Raw genomic sequence first — 23973 nt, 5'->3', positions numbered from 1 at the left:
GCTTTATCCCGCTGGAGAAGGCTCGACCGTTGACACGCCGAGGAGCATCCGCCGGTGGGCTTCGCACCACCTAAGGACCACAGAGACGCTGACGACTCAACGCCCTTGCTGGGCCACAGTTCTTCATCATCTCTTTGCGGTCCAGAACTATCGTCACCGAGGTGCCCCGCATGCCTCTTCCTTGCAGGGCACCAACGCTCTGTCGTCGACGAGCACCGTTAGGAACGAAGCTGCCACTTCACTGCCGTAGTTCAACCTGTTCACCGTCAGACGTTCGATGACCCGTGACTCCTGCCTTAAAGGGAGGGCACTCAAGAAGGGCCATCGATTCCCCGCCACCGAACGCCGAGTTCCTCGACGCCTCTCGACAATCCTTGGCTCCTGCTTTAAAGGGAGTCACTCAAGAAGGATCGGTCGACGCATCTTCGGAGAACTCTACTCCACCAGGTACATTGGGGGGGTAAAACCTTAATAGGAGGAAATAAGACTATTGTTTCAACCATCTTACGTTCCTGCCTATCTCTATTGCTGGTTTCCTCGTTATTAATCTGTGTGACATTTTAACCGTACAGTTGATCCACTTTAATGAGATTTGATAACATTGGTGGTACCACTTTAGAATTGTATATATTTATCATTGTTGACTTCCGAGTACAAAGTGCGTTATTGTGATCGTGTACATACCTTTGAATATTTATTATATAAAGACTGTGTTTTCAGTAATACAGTGTGTGGACATTCCTTTGTGGGGGTTCGGGGACTACACTGTACTTAAGAACCAGTCTGCATCACCTCCTGAGAAGCTAGGCCTTGATTACTCGTCCATTGCTACCATAATAGAGAATCTTGGCAGGGGTCTTCTGTGCCTCTCCTCTACCATATAGAGAGCAGAAGTACAGACACCCCCTACCAGTCTTTACACAGTGGCAGGGTACAAATGGTGGTATCAACAAAAACGTCCTGGTTACCTTGCATGGAAAGTATTTGGACCCTTATTTGTGAAAAGATTTCACTTGATTTTGCTTCTGTTGTTATATGAACGTTTTTATTTGCATTGAAATATAGTTCCGACACATTGGGCCTCATTACGAGTTTGGAGGTAGCCATGCCATTTTTAGCAGCATGGCTACCCCCAAACTCGGGTCTGGGTCCCGCAAAAGGGGATTTACCGGGCCAATCCGACCTTGGATGGCCCGGTAATTCCCTTTCGCGGGACCCGGACCCGGTACGTCCCCATTCCCATTTGAGCCCCCATAGGGCTCAATGCGAATGGGGAAGATGTTAACAACGGTAGCATCCTGTTCTGCTAGTGGGTCCCGCTCTGCATGTCTAGTCTGGCCATGCGTTCAGACTGGGACTAAATGCAGAACTCATAATGTGGCGGCCCAGAATGAACGGTGCCAGTCCCTTACCAGCACCGTTCATTCCGTGGCCGCCACAGTCGGAATGAGGCCCATTGGGGGTCATTACAGGTGAGGCAGTAAGGGGTTAACAGCGCCGGTAAAAGTGCCGGAGCCATCAACCCCTACCGCCTCATTATGAGTTCTGCTCGCGGGACCCGCAAGCAGACCATGGTGCTAACAACGGGCCCGTTATTAGCGGGCCCATTGTAAGCCCCCTCCCCATTCCCATTGAGCCCTATGGGGCTCGAATGGGAATGGGGATGGGTTCCTTGAATGAGGAATTACCTGACTTTCCAAGGTCGGAATGGAATCCACCACTTGACACCAACCGTGGTTCCTAAACACAACCACAACACAGGCACACTTTGCACCATCAAAATGTCACATGAAACTATATGTAATATGGAATAATTCAGACTTGAGAAAGACCCTCAGGGGTTGAAACATGTGTCGGCTGACCTTCACCCAAAAGACAATGGGAACGGGGAATGGTTCCTTCAAGGAGGAATTACCGAGTCCTCCAGTGTTGGAATGACCCGGTAATTCCCCATTGAAGAAACCCGGTATTGGAGCCCGGTATGGAGGCCCAATGTGTCTTAACTATATTTCAATGCAAATAAAAACTTTAATGTAACAACTGAAATGAAAACACATGAGATCCTTTCACAAATAAGGGTCCAAATACTTTCCTTGTAAGGTAACCAGGACTTTTTTGTTGAAACTTCCCCTTCAAGAGGTATTGGGTTTGCCTCTTCAAACCTGCGACCTTGCAGAAATATTACAATTCCAAGTGAACCATTCACAGAGCCCACCACAGGAGTGTTCACTATCTAGAACCTTGCTTCTTTCTCTCTACCTTACAAATGGTGGTAAGTATGTCACAGGTTTGCACCTTACTTGTTTCTGTGCTGTCAGAGTAAATGTGGCATTACTATTCTACACTACACTCAGTTTCATGCCCTATCTTCATTTCCAGGTACATATTGGATGTTATTCTGAACTATAAAAACATCTTCTCCTTGGCCATTTTACTAACAGGCTTCAACTTGGACATCTGCAAGTGCTTTCTTTCTTGGTAGTGTTTGTATTCTGGCCCTTTTTAAAATCATTATACCCATCACTCATACCATAAATTCAAAAGGTTTCTACAGAGCATCTTCCTGGTAGTAAGCATAATAAGTGTTATTACTTGTCTAGCCTGGGATGTTGGCGCAGTCAGTATATCCATTTCTTACTGTGTCATGGCATATTTTCTGGGTATATATAATGAAGTGTTGTAACTGTTAATACGTGGCTAGTTTTGCATATTTTGGTGCAGCTAGTTCAGACATTTCTTACTGTGGCTTAACATTTTGTACTAGGCATCTCTGCTACAGTAATCATGATAAGTGTAAAAACCTGGCTAGACTGGCATGTGTGTGCAGCCAGTCAAGCCTTCCTTTACTGTGGCATGGTATATGTTTCTGGTCATCTATGATAAAGAAAGCATGATAAGTGTTATTAAATGGTTAGATTGGCATTTTAGTTCAACCCATCTATGTATGTTTTACTGAGACATGACATGTTTTACTGTGCATCAAGTCTACAGCAAACATGATAAGTGTTATTAGGTGTCTAGCCTTCGTTTTGCAGACAGTTTTGACATGTTTTCTTATAGTGGCATTGCACTTTCAATATCAAAGCGATAAGATAGCACAGTAGGTTGACCAATCGCTTCTAAGATTTACGTCTGATCTGCAGTTTGTAGTTTCAAATCCCGGAATGGCCAACTCAACCTTTCATTTTTCCGAGGTTGGTAAATGAGTACCAACATAGGTTGGAATGATAATTGTATTTAAATATGTGTTATGTATAGTTCTTTGGCAAAGGCACTATATAAAAAACAAAAAAAACATTATCATTAATCAAAGCATTATTGCTCCTGTGCATTGTTGGTGACTGACATCTATTGGATGTCAGTTCTCTACTGCAGTTTTGATATCGCAGCAACTGGCAATGCAGGGGCTCTACTTATCATATAATGACAAACCTGTCATGCAGCGATAACTGGCATAATATGGAAGTAACTGGTCATACATTGGTTAGGTGGCATCTATACGGCAGTGCCTCAGCCTATGTTGTTCTATTGGGTCTAACCCTATGATATCATCCCCGCATCCATGGCATAGGAAAGCAGCACCCTTGCTAAAATGTGGTTGGTATCTAAAATATTCTTGTCCGCTTTAGTAACTAGTTGGTATTTTTTTTAAATTACATTTATACTGTTTTTTTTATGTCTACAAGCCACTCCCAGTGATGTTTTAGAATGCATTCCTCTCACATGCAGTCCCTGCTTACATCCAATTACACTCCAAAGTAATGAGAGAATCGTCAGCATGCTTGATAGCAATATGCAAATGCAGGTCTTTATTTTCTTACCAGTCTGATTGCCACTGTGATCATGGTTTGGGAGTGCACCTGTCAAGCCATTCCTCCTGGTCCAACTTCTGAAGACCTCTGCATCCATTATCAAATTGCATGCCGTCTCAAAGTCACATTGAGCGTAGGAAGCACCTAATAAAAAAAGATGTATTGTTTGGAAAACATTAAAAATCTGAAATAATGTTTTATATCTAGAAGTCATTGCGAGAAATAATATACAGATCTGTTGTGCCTAGTTAAATGCCTTGCTATGTATAGATATTCACTGAAAAAAAACTTTGTTAAAGGGACATTATGGTTACAAGTAAAATTGAAACCCCCCAGAAATTCATCAGTTACGGTAAGCTGATCAACCATAACTCACGCCACCACTCTGCACTGATAAGATTAACACACAGGACATCAAAGATGACATCACAAATGTAATTGATGATATTACTGATGACATCACATATCTGCGTCACTTATTTGTTTTTTACATGATTAGACTAGTTTTTTGTTTTTGCTGACAATGAGAATTTCCAAAATTTAAAAGGTGCTATTTATCAACACATTGACCATTTTATATGCCCGCAAAGTACTTTCCTTAGACTTTCATCTGAGCTCATAATGCACATACATGGGGAAATAAGCAGGCCTCAAACACACAATGAATTTGTGTACATGATGATTAATACTAATGGTATTGTCATTTTTTGGTGCTTTTGTTTCTTTCTTCCTTACTTTAGTTTCACTGTATGTGTCTCTAATTAGTATGCATTGTGCATTTTTATATGCATTTATTTTTACTTACACAACTATGCGGTAGGTTTTCAATTGCTACCTATTTATTCCATGTTTAACATTACTCAATATTCAAAACTCTAATAAGGTAGCATTTTTTATTTTACTATCGGAAATGACCAGATTAAATATATTACACTTCTGTGGTGCATGCTGAAACCATTGCCTACATGTATGTATGATTAGGTTCCTCTATTAACAACAACAACAATAGAATATAATGATTTCTTTACATGAGTACATTCTTTAATACATTTAGTAGTTCATACTAGGTCTCCCAATCACCCCTAACATCTTGTTTCCAACGTTATAAACTCACCATTGAAGGGACTGTTTATTAAAATGTATTTAATATATGATGTCATCAGTGATGTGATCAATGACATTTGTGATGTCATCTTTCATGTCCTGAGTGTTAGTCTTAGCAGTGCACAGGGGTGGCGTGAGTTATGGTTGCTTAGTTTACCATAACTGGCAAATCTCAGGGGGATTTCGCTTTTACTTGTAGCCATGGCGTCCCTTTAACAACGTGTTTTTCATTAAATTTCATAGGTTTTTATTAGTGCAACTTAACCATAAAGTCCCTTTAACAAAGTTTTTCCAGTGATCTTCATGGGCTTTTGCCAGTGCATGCTAATTTCCTATAATTTACTAATAGAATAATTACACCAATATAGCAACATTTTCATCCAATTTACAAAGAGTTACCATTCCACACCTGCTAGCATCATTTTGAACACTTCTATACATTTTTCAAATGTTTCCACTGTTTTTGTGTTCAGCGTCCTTGAATGTCTGACGTCATTGCAGACATTCCGAACAGTGTCACGTGACATGATGACGTGTTCACGAATGGATCAGCACTTTGCAAACGGGTCTATGTTTTGCAAACAGTTCTGAACTGCATTTTCGGACAATCTAGGAACTTTGAAGCTACCCTTGCACAGCTCCTACACATATTCCTGCTCAATGTCTATTAACAATCTAGCACACAGCACATACTTGGAAGACTATTAGTAAAACTGCTATTTCTCTTAAAAATGGCATCAGCTATTGCCATCACTCCTCCCGAAGAGCTGCCACCACCACGAGCTGGAGGACCTATAAAACAAAAAATGTCCAGTACTTCAAAAGACAATGAAGAGGACCAAGAAGATGAGGTAGAAGAAGTGTCTTCCTCTACCACCCAGAGAGAATCATGAATGTGGCAGTTCTTTACCACTGTCACGGACTACCTGGACAGTACTCCTATGGGACCACCTCCTAGCGCTGCCACACCAAATCTAACCACTGTAATTCTCTCAGAAAGGTTGTTCCATTCTTAGGAAGTGGTAGGCTGCATTCTTCCACCTCATCTTCCTCAACAATTTTGTAACCACACAACCTACTTCTGTGGGACACAAAATCCCACCAGCGATAAAAGAGGTTGTTGAACTATTTCTTTCAAAGACAGCAGTACTCTGTATACACAGCAACAAACAACTCTGCAGGGGGGAGCAATTTCGAAATGCTTTTGTAATCAAGGAGCATGAGAAACACTGCCCCCTACTGTAGATGTAGCACACACGCAAAATCCTTCCCTGTCCACCTGCTCCTCCATATTTGTGGTCGGTGCCTCTACCCTCATTTCCCTCCCCACCTTACTTTCTGACCACTCCTGCACCAAAATATAATAAAATAAATAAACAAAAACCAATAAAAAGGTTCTTTAGGCACCAACTTTCACAGTTAAACAATAGAAGTAAATAAAAAATAATTGTATATACTCTATCTACTTTACATTTCTCTGTAAAGTAGTTAGACTCAATAAGATTTTCCTACAGAGAAAAATATAAAAAGACAGAAACAATTTTCTGTCCCAAATACTTTTCCTTAGCATACAATAAAGACCATCATAGTTTGACCTTTATAACTATCCGCGGTCTCCACAGTCCCCGTTCCTGGCCATGGATCATTAAAAGACCCGGATGGCACATGCGCACCATTGCACAAGGCAGCCATTCCACACTTTTTAATTTAACATTTACAACACTACCTCAATGCCAGCTTTCAAACAGTCACACGCCCAACCACCAATCACTTCCAAAACCTGTACATATAACCCTATGACCATATTAATTTCCACACACCAACTGCCACTTAACAATCTTCCACTAATCTTTGGCATCGGCATTTCCCTTACTTATACAAAAAAATTGGACACAGTGCACCTTTAAGTGCACATATGCATTGTGCAGTGAGAGGAGTGCATATATAGAAGGGGCAGTGCGGATGGGCAAGTGCTCATGAGAACCCAGGAGGGAAATGCCAAGGGATGCCAAGGTGTGATGCCACTGGCTAACTACTGGGCTGGATGCATCTTAACCATAACATCTCTTTACAAAGTGTTTTCTGTCAATTTAATTTGTTTTTATAAGTGAAAATATTTCATTGTCTTACATCACATCACACACGTTATTAATAATGTCTCTTTTCATAGAAATGAAAAAACTATAAACCCCCTTTAAGAAACATATTTTTTGCAACACATACTTATGTCTGTCATTATCAGCAGTGCATGCTGGGAATGCAAATCCTCATTCAATTGCATACGGCATAAGGCTCAACCATGACCCCAGCACAACCAAACCACCCCTATTATTCACTGCACGTACCCTGCATCCTAGCTCATTGTTCACTATAGCCTAGTAATGTAGCCAATGCCCAGTGCTCATGGCTATCCGGCGGTTCTTACAATACCTGTATTCTTCTAATTTCACTCTAGGCGGTAACCAGTCTTTAAAAAATGAGTATGACGTGTTTAAGCCTTTTACTTGTTGCCTTTGCCCCCACAATCCTGCCGTGTTCACACTCTGTTCTAAATGTTAAGGTTTATGAAAATGTCAGAGTCAAGAGCAGTCTCTGCAGTCCAGACTCTACTCAGTGTGTTCCAGTGCCAGAGGCTATCCTTGCTTTCTATTTGTGGGAGGACTTAAAAACACACCAACACCGCAGAGCGGATGCAGAGTCGTGGCAGAGTCAAGAGCAGTCTCTGCAGTTTATGGCAGTAACAGCAAAGCGGCACCCCTTGGATGGAGAAGGTGAGGGTATACATATTAGAAATAAACAAGGGCGTCTCCTAGCTGTGCAGGAGGGAGCCTGCCAGAGAGGAGACACATAATAATACAACCAACAATGGATCCAAAACTGACCCCCCTTCATAACCTGAACAACAAGCCACAGAGCCAACTTCAAGTACACCAGAAACCCCGGCAGGCAATTAAGAATGGGAGGGAGGGAAGAGGCGACTCCACAAAACCACCCCCCCCTCTCCACTGAAGAAAAAACATTAGGGGGGGACGAGTGAAATACTCTCCGACAGCACAGCGCTTAGTCCGCCAGAGCATGCATCTGCACAAACATTATTACCCACGCAACTGGAAAACAGTGACTTCAATCCTTCCTCCCCAAATGCAGAGACCCCTGCAACACCCGGTAAAATGATTTCATCTAAAGCAGTTGCAGAACCCTGTGGGAAAGAACGGACTCCCTCTATCCCCTCTACCCCCTGTGATAACAGAGGAGAAAGCTTGCAGCCGCCCAACCTCACCTGTGGTGTTGGAACGAAAGTGGTGATGGCGGCGTTGGTGGAGCCCTCTGTGCAGGCACCGAGCCCCGGAGCGGAGCAAATGTTTTCGGTCATTTTGGCGGCAGTGCACGCGCACCCGGAGGTGGATGATCTTGCCTCGCCTCCGCCGGGGGCGCATTCGGCCCTGCAGCCATCGATCCCGGAGCAGGGGCCTGCGGGGCCAGGAGAGGAGTTCCAGCCGTGAGGCAGCACTCTCCCAGGCCTCGTCTGTGAGGGGAGGCAGAGGCAGGGTGGCAAGGTGGGAGGGCTCACCGCACTGATTGACACCTCAGCCTTCCCAGCGAGTGTGGGTGGGTCAGCCGCCCGCACAGGTTCACCAACAGAGCATTTGCTGGGAAAAGAGGATCAGGTGCCTCTCAAACATCATTTCATAAGCAAAATAGTGGCCAGTACTTTAAAAATGTTGGCCCGGAAAGCAACACGGTCAAAAACACCTTACAAAAGAATGTACAAAAACCAAAACAAATTAAGCATTCTTAATCCATCCAGCTCCATGAACACACTAAAAGAATATTTTGGCATGAAAGGCCGCCAAGATGGTTCTCTGCACCAAGACATTTCGGATGCTGAACTTCTGGCCATCGTAGAAGATACTGCGATGCACCTGACAGGTACAATTATCCCCTCAACTGCTGTGGTCAGAAAAGAACCCATTTGTTCACAAAAAAATCTAGAGGAGGCGCTCAACAAAACAACCATCGTAAATGTCCCAGACACGGGCCAATCTGAGACACTTATTGCAGGGGAAGAAAAAGCTAACACTACTCAGTCCAGTGCATCAGAGCCAAGTGCACAACTGGATTCTTTCTCAAAGCCCTTTTTGCCCCAACAGAGCACTGAAAAAGCTGTGGCCACGTACAGGAGGAAGTGACACCAGAACTCAGAAAACCACCACATGACCAAAGGGACCTTCCCAATGGAAAAGAGAAAATAAATGAAGAAGCATTAGAACCCAGAACCTCAAATGAGCTTGGGGATCTTAGCAATGGAAAAGAGACGCCTCAGAGTGACAAAGGGAAAATTGTCAGAGAAACTGCCAAAGAACAGCCCTCTGCGAAACAACCAACCACAAGCCCTCTTCCATCAAAAACTATAGATAAGAGGAACAATGCCGACAAAACAACAAACACCAGAGACCTTTGGGGAATGTCACCAATAGCAAATAGACGGTTGAGCGAGATTTCCAGCAAACAATCGCAGGACTCTCCCCAAAAGAAAATGGACACGATGACCATTCTTTCAGCAGTCACTATAGCGTTGGCACCCTTCGGAAAATTATACGAAGCCCTAAATGACTCAATGAAAGATCAAAACACACTAATTGCTATGATGCATACAAAAATACTCTTCCTAGAGGGTTTTGTGACTGCGAAGGGGAGAAATCCCAACGGGGATCAACAAACCAATCTAGATGAAAGGCTAAGTCAGGGCAACTCAACTAAAGAAGACAACAGGAGAGAATCAGAGGCAAAAGACACACGATCTTCACATACTCAAACTGAGACTTCCGGGGGAGCTACTCCTAATAGTGCATCTATAGCAGCAAACGATGTTATGCCTCGTATTTCAGCAGCATCCGCAAGACCTCAAAAAGTAGACCAGAATTCACTTATCACCCCTGCACCATTGTCGCCACAGGCGGGTGACAGTGGTGAAAATAATGCAAACCTTGGGCAAAACGGAAGAAAATCAGAAACTAAACTGAATGCAAACGGAAGCTCAAAAGTGAAACCATCACCAACAATCTTCACTTTCACGGCAATCACATCTTTCCAACATTTGACATTTTCTCGCAGAAAGCCTCCACCCAAAATGATTCAAAGAAAAACCCTCTCCCAAAGCAAAGTAGTACAATAAAGGAGGCAAATGTTAAACCAGGGCTTGTGAAAGGACTGCCTAGCGCTAAATCAAAAGGCGACAAAAAGCCAACGGCCCAAAGTCTCCACAGCCCTACTCGGAAAAACTCCCCTACAATGCCAGCTCAGAGCAAGCTAGTAGAAGAGTATCAGCGAGTTGGTGATCAATCATACGACTCACTTGACTTAATGAATTTAAGTTTATACATTGTCGAAGATTCCGAATCTGAAATTCCAAAAGCTCTGCAACAAAAAATGACTAAACAAGATCCCACAGACCGGCGCCAAACTCAAATAAGAGAGTGTTTTTTGCCGATCCCAGCTCGCTATCACAAGCGACTCGGATACAAACTAAAAACATCAACAACAAAAAACGCTCAAAGAGGCTTGGCGTCATCTTAGTCAAAAGGCCTAAAGCGAAGACACTCAGCGACAGGCCACGAAAGCTCCTCACCTCAGTTCCATAACAAAGGGAACAATAGGAAATTTGAGGTCCGAAAGGATAATGTAGAAAAAGTTGAAGTCGTCAAACATCGTCCAACAGGAGAGACGAACTTGCATCGCCCACATCTTCAACCAAAAACACATTACAGGTCAAGGGTCCACGACGCAAGGGAGAACCTTGTGTCGCCCAACTTTCAGTGTGGAACCAATCCTGACGCGAACATTTAAGCTGCAAAGAGGCCGTGAAGAACGAGATAACTGGACCTTGAACTATAAGGCGATATCAAACATTTTTGACCAAACAAAGTCCCTCCAAGTGGCCTTGCCAAGTATTATTGACATTCTGGTACCTAACCCAAATTGAAGAAAGGGCAGTTCCTATCTACACGTCAATTCGAGCAAGGCCCTAAAACTACTTTGGAGCTCAAAGCATGAACTAAAACATCTAGGCTTAGAACTTACCCTCGCAATGAATGCGACTCTGAACCTCATGGATAAAACAACTCAGGAGACTGCGCTAAGAAGTCCTAGAGGGCCGCTTAAAGGAAAAGATACAAGAGCAGTACTAAACCACAACTCGTCCAGTTGGAGACTCCCCCTCACAAAGTCATCTCAGGCCCCCTCAGAGAGAGTAATCAACTCTCGGGATCTGGCGGGGGAATAAGCAGCAAGACACAAGCGGACGACCAATGATCAAACAATCAAACACAGTCACGAGAACAGATAAAAGACAAACTACCCAAACCAGTAGAAAGATTTCACTGGAAAGAGGATCATTTGGACGACTCGACCCTAAAGAGATCTCATCAAACAATCGAAACTGGTCCATCCTCCAAAGGCAAACAAGGCTGGTGCTTCGGAGAGCAAGCGCCAACAAACTCGATGAAAACAGCGATTGGTTCAATATGCAAGTTAACCGGCTGAGAGCAAAATAGTCACCATACAAGGATCAAACAACACACCTGTACTGGCATTGGCATCCTGGAACACGAGGGGATTTGTCCACGTTACAGCAAGATCGGACGTGCAGTTGTCTGACGTACTTTGCCTGCAGGAGACATGGTTAATTAACAAACCTTGTCTAGACGGATTTGAGCTGACACACTCACCAGCCCAGAAAGGGCTTAAAGGAAGACCACGATCAGGAATAATAATAGCTGTCAAATCAAGAAGCACCCTGACTTTGACAAAGGTTATTAAAAGATCGAAATTTATCTTGGCATCAATAATCTCTTGGTCAGCCCCGGTTAAAGAAGTAAAAAAAGAGACGCAAGACAAGATCGTGGTTCTTAAAATATATTGGAACCCTCTGAGAATATCGAATGAACAGTTCTTGACGGAAGTTGAGTTGACAATCGATGCAGCACTAATAGAAGAAGATGTCAAACATATAATGATTGCCGGCGATTTGAACATCGATCTACTTACCAGCAAGAGAAATCCATGTGGAACAGCCGCTCTGTGGTCAAGACTCATGAAATCCAGAGACCTACACCTGACAAATGACACAAAACAAAGTAATATCCCAACATGGGAGAGAAAGGGCGAAAGGGCGGTCATCGACTACATTTACGTGTCTAGAAACCTCCTAAAATACTTTGCCTCTTTCAAGGTGCAAAGGACTAAAAACAGTCACCACAATCTACTACTTCATGATGGTACACAAGTGCAAAAGAAGAACGGAGAACGCTTTTATCTCTAGACACTGACACACAGGGAATCCATATTCGACTCTCAGACCCGGCAATTGGCGCATTGACGAAAGAATACATTGAAGGCACGAGACGGGGCAGACACAACTCTGAAAATATAACAGATTACTCACCAGTCCTGACAGTCCACAAAAAGACGGAAATAAAGAAGCCAAACTGCCACCAACGACAATCCATGTTTTTAACAAACAATTGGTGAAGAGGAAGCTTGTTAGAAAATTCAAAAGAAAAGCAAATAAATCAGGCTCGGACCTTGACACAGTAGAATCAAATAAAGCTACAAAAAAATACCAACAGTGGCTTAAAGCAAACAAACATCAGAGAAACCAAGATGACGCAGAACTGATGCTGCGTCCGATCTGCAGCAAAAAAACAAAGGACTTTTGTTCACTTATCAATGGAAAAATAAAGGGAGAGAACCAGCCACTAACCAATGCAGTGGGCGAATTGAGCTGGTCAAACACTTTGAACAACTCTACAAAGCCCCCCTGAAACCTCCATCATCATCTTCCACTGATAAAAAAGCAAAATAGAAAGTCCCAACGGATCAAGAAACAATCATTAATAAAATAAAAAAACTCAATGGTTCACGTGCGGCAGGACCAGACGGCATTACTAACTTTGATCTTAAACAAAAGGCTGAAAGCTGGTCCAAGTTCGTGGGAGAAGTCTTCAAGAACTGTAACATAGCGTCAACCATCCCCCCGTCTTGAAGAAGGCGATTGTGGTGCCTATTTTTAAGAAAGGTGCGAGAGACAACCCAAGCAACTACCGGCCCATATCATTACTAGACTCGATAGGTAAACTTTTCGCTGCATTCATCCTGGAAAGTTTCAAAGGTTGGGTAACCCTCGGCAACATGACTGACCTGTTACAAACAAGTTTTGTAAAAAACTCAGGAACGACTGATAACATCTTAGCCATAGGTACCTTGAAAGCCAAAGTCGTTGACGGCCATCCCAAAATCTACATGGCCTTCATTGACCTAACAAAGGCATTCAACTGTGTCGACAGAACCCTTTTGTGGGAAAAACCTGAAAATCATAACTGTCCACCAGAAATCCTAAATCCCATCAAGGACTTGTACAGTGACACGTCGATGTGCATACGCCTGAATCAGCAGGGTCTTTTGTCATCTTGGATTAAAATCGAACGAGGAGTAAAGCAGGGATGCCCTCTTGCCCCGGCACTTTATAACGCATATACTTTGGAGTATAAAGACCAAGAGGCAAAAGTACGATCATTCCCCCCAAGAATAGGCGAAGAGAGAATATCAAGAATGCTATATGCAGATGACATCATCTTGATGGACCAAACGCAGATAGGCCTTCAAAGGCAACTATCTCCCATGGAAGGTACGTGAAGAAACCCTGGAAATCGTTGAGGAGTTTAAGTACCTTGGAATCATACTGAGTAAAAGCGTTAAAGAAAATCCGATGTGCAAAACCATTTTGAAAAACGTACGCCTTTTAACAACACAAACCAAAATACTGTAAAGGAAGTACGGCCAATTCTCAATAGCCCGCCCTGCTGACATTCTACAGGATGAAAGTCATCCCTAAATTAATGTACGGGGTGGAATCAATGCCCTTCATCTCACCACCCTTCTGGCAGAAAGTAGAAGGGCTATACTGGTGCAAAGTCTTCAGTCTACCACAATCTACTCCTGTGGCGGTCATCAGGAAAGAATTTACACTCCAGTCAATAAACTCCATCGTAGCACGGAATGAATTGATGCTATACCGCAAAATGCTCTTGTCAAATTCATCATTGATACTCAAGGCAATAGAACAAGAAACCAGAGCAGGCACGTGCAAGATGCTCAAATGATGGGAGCAGAAAATCAACCATCATCTTGACTGGGCAGGCTGCTCCCAATTTGACCTAATTCGTAATCCAGGAAAAATAAAAGAGCGATTGATGGAGAGAGACTGGATACAAACCATAGATGAAGTGCAGCTAGTAAACTCTATGAAAAATGGGCCGGCCAATCCAGCAAAAATCAATGAAACGAGAGCCTATTTATTGAAGTGTCCCTCCAAGAAGCTTCGTGAAAATTTTATGCGGATCCGCCTGAATATCTTATACACAAATGAGATATTAGAGAGGCGAAAACAAGTGAACACCAGCCTCTGCCGATTCTCTTGTCAACCAGATGCAATTGACACTTTAAAACACCTGCTCCTCACCTGTAGAGGGGTGGACGAGGCACGCACTTGCCATCTGGAACATTTATTTGGCAAATTCGACTTTTTGGACGAAGAGGGGAAATGGAACAACTTGATGAGTGGAGAGAATACTAAATGGACCATTGCAGTGACAGGTTTCTTATGAAAGTCTTGGGCTATTGAAACGCCTGAATCAGGGCAAAGCAGATAGCGCAACTGGAGAAGATGAAACTTAGAAACTTAGAAGATCAAAACTCCCTCTCCTCCTCGTCCCCCTCTCTTCAAGTAGCAGAGGCTGGCAGGATTCAGACTTTTCTTTTCTTTTCTTTTCTTTCAAGGACTGAAACACTTAGGAGCAATCTTGTAAAAATTGTTTCTTTTTAAACAATTAAATCAAGTATAATAAAACCAAAATAAAAAAATAGACAAATGTCAGATACAAAAAGTAAATATATTGCATGAAAATACATCATACCACTACTGAAGAACACTTGGCTGATTGTAGCAGTGCCGTTGGTTGTAATTTTAAGGTTTCTTTGTTGCATTTTATAATCAACCTATTTCGTTTGTGAAGTTGTATACCACTCCATATTTCAATGCCACTGCTGCAGAATTGTATTGTCTTTTGGGTCCTTGATCTCTATTAAAGTATACCATTGTGTCTTTAATGCGAGTGGTGAGGTGTGCTATATAAATGTTAACGAACACCAGTAAAATGTACTCAAGGCCACATGGCCAGTAAAACACAATGGCCCTCATTACGACCCTTGCGGAATTCGGAAAACGATGGCAGAAATGCAATACCGCCATCGAATAGCGCTCGGTGCGACTATGACCCGTCACCGCAAAGTACGAAGCCATTAGCGACACCGTAGTGAACGCCAACGCTAACTGCACCAAGCATGCGCGCGCGCGCCATGCCAAACCGCAAACACCACCATGGCGCAAGGGTACGCCAATTCCGACCCTAGCGGACATGTACCTAACGCCATCAAGCATGGCGGAATGTACCATTCCGCCATGGTGAGAAGTACGGCATCGCGAATCAACCGTAAACGGCCCCACTGAGTGCCTGTACACCGCTCCCTGGCCACAAAGTACAACTCCCCGTAGGTGCAATGAAGTCACAATGCAACCATTGAAATGTACAAGTCACCCATGCATGCCAACGAACAAAAGAAACACAACAGGGGCCAATGGGAGCTGCAGGGCACAGATGGCACGAATACAGAAGCCATCCCAATGGACATGACCACAGTCCCCCACCAAGAAACGCACGCAAACACAGGCACCTGTGACCAGCAATATTCCGAGAATCACATCATTCCACCACTCCACCTGGCTGACCGGCATCTGTTACACAAAACCCAATCCCCCGCCCCTGAGCATGACAACATTCAAACTGTCATATTGGCAGCCCCCATCCCTGACCTCACGGGCTTCGTAGGCAAACGCGCCCAGTACAGTACCACGCAACTAAACTCCAAAGCTGGAACCCAATGCAGATCTCCTCACAATACATCGCCCCCCAAATAGGCATATGCCACATCACTTGCAAAGAAGAACGCTACACGGGCCAAATCAGAATAGAAATTTAATGCACATCAAAATCACCAAGCCCATACAGCCATCAGGCCATGAACTCCAAAACACTTTTCACCATTGTGGGCTGCATCCGCAAGAAATGACCAGCCACTACTTGTGTGACGCCCTGTTCCCTCATGGTACACAGAGCCACATTCACGTACGAAAAGGCAACATGGAAGTGCACAGAACCGCAGGGCCGTCCCAATGGGGAGGCACTAGTCCAGCTGAAAGGCCGAAATGTTGCTCCGAGCCACCAGTACTGCGTAAGGGCATGTGGGCCATTGGCGATCGTCCCATAAGATCGTAATGCTGCTCCACTGATTAACACGAAGCAGCAGGTGTCGGGAGTAAAACCCATCTGCAGGAGTGGCATACAGATGGCAGTGGCAAAAGGGGAGGAGATACCTGTCAACCAAAAGAAAAGAAAAAGAACAGAATGGCCATCAGAACTACATTCGAACAACTCACTTCAATGATCACACTAAATCCACAGCCATATGCATGCTAGCCCACTCCAAAGGATCATCACCACCCCAAAACCACTTGCGACTCATAACCATCTATATCGAGGTGCAAACACCATCACAAACGAGTGTACCTGTGCATGCGTCTGTCAAAACAGAATCCATCAGATGGGAATGTTAACGTGCATGGACACAAGTGTCTGAGGGCGCGTCGAGACAGGGAGGGCTCAACAAGGCCAGATAGACGATGGTCCCACTATGGCAGCCCTGCATCACATAGCGTAGGGGAGGCGGATAGATCCCAAGAAGCCCTGTACATGGCAAACTCTGTATCAAATCACCTGCCCATGCATCCATTCATCATTCCCTCATCCCGGGATTAAAACGCCTGAATATTTACTCACATAACATTAGAAATATCCATTGAGTCTGTGCGTTATGCAGCCTGCAAAATCCACAGTGCCCCAGCCCGTAATTCCAGTGTAGTGAAGTAACATGTATTTGGGAACGTCCGGCCTCATCGCCCACGTCGCTATTGCGCATCCCAAACTATTCATATCAATCATTGCATCCTCGCCATGGCCCCTGTCTCAAGGACATTGAACAATAGTACGTTATATTTGCAGTCAGACCTGTGGGCATTTCCTCGCCGCTAGCTGAAAACCGAAAGCGCCGCCCTTCGAATTCCTCATTTGCAACATCACGTCGAAGAGGCATCTGGGGCCGTTTGAAATCACTAATTATTCCATCGAGTGCGGCTGTGTGTGAAAATGGCAACTGCCTTCACCCACAAATGGGACGCCCCGCCCGTCGTTGCAACTCGGTACAGTGATGCGTGAGGGCCCACCGTTACTCGAGTACTACGTTCCACTGACCCTTCACAAGTCTGTTTGCGACTGCACAGATAGTATGTGAAACAATGGGACCACAGCAGAATGAACATATCAACCAATCTTACACGGCCATCGGGTACAAATACATGATTGCAATAGCAAGATGCCATTCCCCGAATTGCAGCGTTGTGCGCGGGACGTGCTCGGCCAAAGGGGAGAGCAGTTTGCACAGGTGGAATTAATCACCACAGGTGGAGGCCATACAGCCTGAAAACACATAAATTGCACAGCCAGTCTCCTCCCACAACCACACCGAAATGCTACCGGCAGGACTCGCGATGTTGGCCCTGGGGGACCTGATAGCACTGCAAGTACTCCAACTCCAAGAAGAAGACGAACACCAACTACAACCGGCCGCACGGAGGAGACGCAGGAGGAGGAGGAGGCCAAGGCAGGGCCAGCAAGGGCCGCCAGCACAGCCACTACCACCACGCAGGCAGCCCGCAATCCCACGCCTCCGAGCACATCCGTTCAACCTCACTGATGAGCAGATCCACACCCTCTACCGTCTGGACCGGGACACCATAGCCGCCATTGTGGACATGACACAGGCTGACCTTGTCAGCATGATAGATAGCCCAACCGCCATCCCACCCCTACTGAAGGTGGTGTCTGTACTCCACTTCCTGGCCACAGGCACCTACCAGCACACAGTCGGACAGTTGCATGGCATTTCTCAGCCACTGTTCTCACGGACACTATTGCAAGTGCTCGATGCCCTCCTGCAGCACGCAGACGACTACATCTCTCTACCACGCTCGGAGCAGGAAATTACCAACACAAAAGTGGGATTCCATGCACTTGCCGGCATACCGGGTTGCATTGGTGCCATCGACTGCACCCATGTGGAATTGGTCGTCCCACATGCCATGGAGGCCCAGTACCGCAACCGAAAACAATTTCATTCTCTGAATGTACAAATGGTGTGTGACTCCAACAGGATCATTACACATTGTTGTGCCCGATTCCCTGGATCAACCCATGATTCTATGGTCTTGAGGAACTCTACAATACCACGCTACATGGAGCGACATGCAGGGAACAGATCCTGGCTACTCGGTGAGTCTCATTACATGCATGATAATGTGGGGTATGTGATTCGGCAATGACCTGGCAGGAAGGGGGGGGGGGGGTGTGCGTACGTAGCAATGGCATTCCACATCATACGTTTCTCGTCCACATACAGGTGATGCTGGATATCCACTGAAGAGATGGCTCCTCACACCAGTCCGGAACCCACGGGACCAGCATGAGGAGGAGTACAACCATGCCCACTCACGTACCCGTGTAGTCATTGAACAGGCATTCGGCCTACTGAAGGGTCGTTTCCGCTGCCTCAGCAGGTCTGGCGGGGCACTCCTGTACCGCCATGAGAAGGTTGCAAAGATGGTGATGGCATGTGTCATGCTCCACAACATGTGCGTACGTAGAAATGTGCCCATGCCCCCTGACGCAGAACTGCAAGCACCTGATGATGGTCATGATGAGGGTGGGGATGTGGCAGCACCTCATGGAGTCTGCGAGGCACCGGAGGGCCGTGACATTCGTCAGCATCTCATTGATGTATGCTTCTAGCACTCACGCCTGGTGGCTGATACATGGACACGGGACTCGTGGCACTGTGTGTGTCTGGGACATGCACAATATGGACTGTACGCCTATGATGGCCTAGTACACAAAGATCAATGTCCACACATCTCATTGGTTGATCGTGCACTGTTTATGGCATATGTGATATCATGTTGTACACCCTATCGACCCGCCACCCAAGTGAGCCCAACACACCCCCTCCACCCTCCTACCTCCCCCCCGAACACCAGTGTCCAAAGATGCTCATTGTCAGTGGGCAGTCGCTATTGCAAGCCCCCTCTGCGGGTATCAGGGGCACCCCTGCCTGTGGAGCGCAGGTTCCTCCCAGATCTACGTTGGGGGCTGCCCTGGACGGAACTTGCAACGGATGATGTCTCTGCCTGCTCACGTCCATGCATGTCCCTAAGGGTTTGTGAGAGCTCAGTGAGCACACGGCGCACTGCGGCAAGTTCGGCACATACGTCCTTGGACGTCGCATGCAGTTCCCCCCTCAGGCTCTCGGTGCATCTCTCCATTTGGACTCCCAGGCTCTCGGTGCTACTCTTCATTTGTGCCCTTAGTGTCTCTGTACCTCTCTCCATTTCTGCCCTAAGTGTCTCAGTTGATGTTTCTATGTCTGCCTTAGTGCCCCCACATTCATCGGCATGGTCCTTGAGGAGCGTGGCCAGTTGCTGCTGTTGCACGATTAACTGGTCGAGGGACTGTTGCCTCTGCTGGGCCATGGCCATTTGCGGGGGTGTCACAGAGGGGCTGTTGTCCTCATGTTGCCTTGCCACAGGGCTTGTGGGGGATGGCCAGTCGTCGTCTTGTGGGTGCCCCTGTGTGGTATCCTCATGTTGTACGGGATGGGACAGACAGGGGGATTGGGACAGGTCATGGATGGATCTGACTTCGACATCCCCGTCTTCTGTGTCGGAGCATGCTGCCATCAATGGGGTGTCACCTATGGTGCTGCTGCCACCAGAGGCAGTGCCTTCTGTGGCATCCGTTGGGGGGACCTGTGGTGGTGGTGTTGTGGGCATGCTGGCTGCTGGGGTGCCTGTTGATGTTCCCTCCTCTGTGCTGCCACCTGATTTGTGCTGCTGCCGTGTCTTGATGCGTGCAGCTGAGGTGGAGAGTCTTTGGCCGTTGGTCTTGGCCCTCTTTGCAGGTGTGCTGGTAGGGGTGTCCTGAAGCTCGTCGTTTGGATCGGACCCTGTGGTGGAGTAAAGGAGGGCGAGGGTTATTGATGGGTCTGTGGGAATTGGAATGGCATTGTATCACATGCATTGGGGTGGTACCTGAGGGTGATTTGGGTCGGGGCCTTGGAGGTGCTTTCATTTGTGTGTGGAGTGAGGGTGCAGTTGTTTGGCAGCCTGCAGTTAGGGTGTGCCTGCTGCACGTGTAGTGCGTGTTTTAGGGGTTTTTAATTATTTATGTATTTATTGTGGGTTTTAACGTGCGCTATCAGGCCGATGTGTGTGGACGTTCTCCTGGACATGTGTTTCTGTTGCACTATGTGGACGCATGGTACTTAACATGGATGGACTTTGTGGATTTGGCATTGTTTTATTTGGCCCACCTACCTGAATCTTCGGATGTCTGCACTCCTTTCTCCATCCCTCCGACTCCCTCTATGCTCTCCATTCCGATGGTGGAGGCACAGATTTCTTCCCAGGGGGTCAACTTGATGGGTGATTCAGGACCTCCCCCGGTGGCTGTGGCAATGTTGCGGTTGGCAGAGAGTATGCTGCGGACGCGTATCCGCAGGTCGTCCCATCGCTTGCGGCATTGCTGTGGGGTGCGGGGTGCGGTCCCCACCGCACTTACCCGCTGTGCCACCAGAGCCCATATGGCCTTCTTGTTTGCAAGTGCCGTCCTGGTCATTTGCGTGCAGAAGACGACGGCAGCATTCTCCTGGAGGGTCTCTGTTAGCACGGTGAGTTCCTCACGGGAGAAGTGGACCTGCCGCTTGCGGTCGCACGCTTTCTTCGCTACTTTTCCCATTTTTCTTGGTTTCGCTAGGGTGGATGACGAGTTGGGGTGTGTTTCAGGGTAGTGATTTTAGTGGTTGTGTGGTTTTAGTGGTTTTATAGGTGTACGGCGGGATGTTTCCCGTTCCGGGCCCATGTTTTAACTTCCGTTTCCGTATATTTCCGGTCACCGTACTTTCCGGTAGGCGCACACTGCGGTGTCCGCTGTGATGGGTGGCGGTATTGCACCTAGGGCGCCGTACGGCGGCGGTGTGGGCCGTTTTGGGGTCATTTCCGCCATCGCGGACTTTGCACTTCCGCCATGCCGTGGTGCTCGTGCCCGATGGGTCGGAATGGGCCGCACTTTGCTCCTTCGTGCAATGGCGGAAACGCTATTTACTCTGTGGCGGTCCGGTCAGTCACTTTCCGCCAGGGTCGTAATGAGGGCCAATGCAATCCCAAAGCATACAACATATAAGAAGGGATGGGAACATGCCGTTACAGAAGGCAGTCTAGCATTATTAAAGGAGCCGAGCACACCAATGCGACTTATTTTTGAAAATGCATCCAATGACGTTCACATGCAAAACATATACAGTAGTGTCAATTGTAGAAACTTATTCCACGGAAACACACGTTTGCAGGGAATGGAGGATGAAATACTACATATCTGAAAAGAGCTCATGATCACATATAATACAACCCAAAGGTAGCTGGGCGAACAAAAAGCACAGCAGAGACTGTTTGGCTTTAGTATAAGGAAATAATTCTTCGATGAGAGAAGGCCATCTGCAAAGGTGTACTCTACTAATTGTTTTCCACAATAAATTGTGCTCTGCCAAAGACATACCCTTTCAACATCAATGTGTTTAAAATGTGTTGTCTGTGGTTGCACTTGAGATTACTTTTAGCTGGATGAGCAAGTTACTTAATCACTGCCATCCATGTATTGAGTACATGTATAAATCTGCTTTGCACAGTCCCAAAACATGCTCGTAGCTGAATGGTGAAATGACAACACATTTAGATATAAAGCTGCATGCAGACTCAAAGGGTTGAGAGTTGGATGGGCAAAGCGTTAAGTGATTCTCTTTGTCTTGTGTGAACTCTCTTGAAACTAACGCACACTTCCTGTTTTTGTGCCCTTACTACTGCATCTTAAAATATAGATTGCTAAAGTGACTATCAAGGTATACAAGTTTAAGGCATCTTCAGAAACTCTTGTGAGGGTCAACAGTACAAGTATCCAGGTGTTTGACTTTGTGTTTTATCAATTTGTTTGTTGAGCATGGTGGTCAGGAGGCAATGGGTGACCCCTTGAGGTCACCTAGTATTTAACACCATAAACAGTCATCTACCGGCACATGTTACTATGTTGGACATTTAGAGAGTGGATTATATGTACATTGGGTGATTTGTGGAATTTGTATCTTTTGAGATTTTGAATTAATTGTTATTTTGTTAGCTGCCTTTAGTGGCCCATTGGCAAAAGGAAGCTGGTCTATTATTACGCAGATGTCTATTGCCACCTAAGAGCCTATCAGGTCTGAAAGATAAAGGGCAAGGACAATATAATATTTTGTTTTAATATTATAGCGTTCATTATATATAAGTACTAGTAGTAAAACCTAAAAAAAAAAATAGACAAGGGTATATTTATATTTCATACTTTTTACATTGTCTACACCATGGAACCTACCCACATGCCGAATTTCAGGTTTGTAGGATATTACAAAGTATACTTTACATTTCCCTTTTACATATATTGATAAACATGTTTGTTGCTCTATGAGCTGTACAGCACTCCAGCACTAATCATAATAATAATCATAATAATGATAATAAAAATAATGATAATAATTATAATAATTATAATAATAACAACAATAATAATATTACAATTGCTAAGCGAACCCTAGCTGGCAGGAACAAGCGTTTAATTAAATTTGCAAAGCATCATGGTAATTCTCTTCCAATCTTCTTATCATTACCAGTGGCAGCCTATGAATCAGATGTTCAGTAAAACTAGGGATAAACCAGCATTTGGACAAATTAAAATGGTGTGGTATAATTAGAAACCAACTTCTTGCCATAATAATGTGAATGGAAATAGAGTAGGTAAACCTCCTGTGCACCGATGACAAAGCCAAATGCTGTTAACGTCTCACATCTCTCAGACCAAAAACAACATGCCTTCAGCCCAAACCAGGAATACTCTCAGACTGAATACAGCATGGCTTTAGCCCAAGTCGTGAAGGTCTTCGTGATCCCTAATTTCCTAATGACATTTCTAGACCTCACCAGCATGTGTTGGTGGAGGACTTCTAAAAATGTGTTTGAACCCAAAACAAACCTTTGGACAGGGGGTGTTCTGAGCAGTAGTCCACAGTACCTTAATCTGCCCCAAATCATCACATCTACATCTTCAGTTATGTTATGTCATGTTGATTTATACCAGTCACCACTACCACCCAGGGGCAGTCTCCAGGCGCTAACTTAAGTCACCAGCATCAAACTCAATTAACTGTGCAACAACTCCAACCACATCTTTTCGAACATCCATCTCTTCCCCCACTTCTGAAGAATAAGGTCCAGCGGTATTATCGCTAGATTATGTGGTGGTGGTTGTGTAACTCTCCATTTTTCTTAGTCGATAGGACTCAATGGGCTTTTTTGGCGAAATAACCGTGGTGGTAATTCTGCTGTGGTAATGTCACTGTTTTGCCAATTTTTCATTGGAGAGTTGGAGGATTTACCTCCAGCATGATGCTGCTGGAAAATCCTTCACACCACGGCGCGACTCCTAGTATGGCAGAGAGGGAACATTGGCACTAATTCAATTTCTGCAAATTTATTCCCACATTGCCATACTTGTAGTGAGGCCCAAATGCTCCCAAGGTGATCTGTTTCTAAACAAACGCACACAAAAGTCTAAACACTAGAAAACTGAACTGAAAAATTGGTTTGTTGGGAGAGACTAAGGTAGATGGTATCCTAAAAGTGTTCACATGTGACTTCACCTTTATTTTTTTCTGGTGAGTGTTGAAAGGAAATAGTGCCTAAAATGTTTCA

At 45.3% G+C, this 23973-nt stretch overlaps 1 protein-coding gene across 1 annotated transcript in view; it reads right to left on the bottom strand.

Moving 5' to 3' along the window:
• Window positions 1-23973, bottom strand: part of MALRD1 (MAM and LDL receptor class A domain containing 1) — a 3359462-nt gene that overhangs the window by 3147915 nt on the left and 187574 nt on the right. The window contains exon 2 of the mRNA XM_069646615.1: window positions 3822-3956. Coding sequence (XP_069502716.1) covers window positions 3822-3956 — 135 coding nt within the window. The remainder of the gene's footprint in view (window positions 1-3821; window positions 3957-23973) is intronic.

The sequence above is a fragment of the Ambystoma mexicanum genome, chromosome 2q, assembly GCF_040938575.1.
Source record: "Ambystoma mexicanum isolate Mex_15411 chromosome 2q, UKY_AmexF1_1, whole genome shotgun sequence".
NCBI classification, from domain to species: domain Eukaryota; kingdom Metazoa; phylum Chordata; class Amphibia; order Caudata; family Ambystomatidae; genus Ambystoma; species Ambystoma mexicanum.
This window is presented reverse-complemented; position numbering and strand designations above follow the sequence as displayed.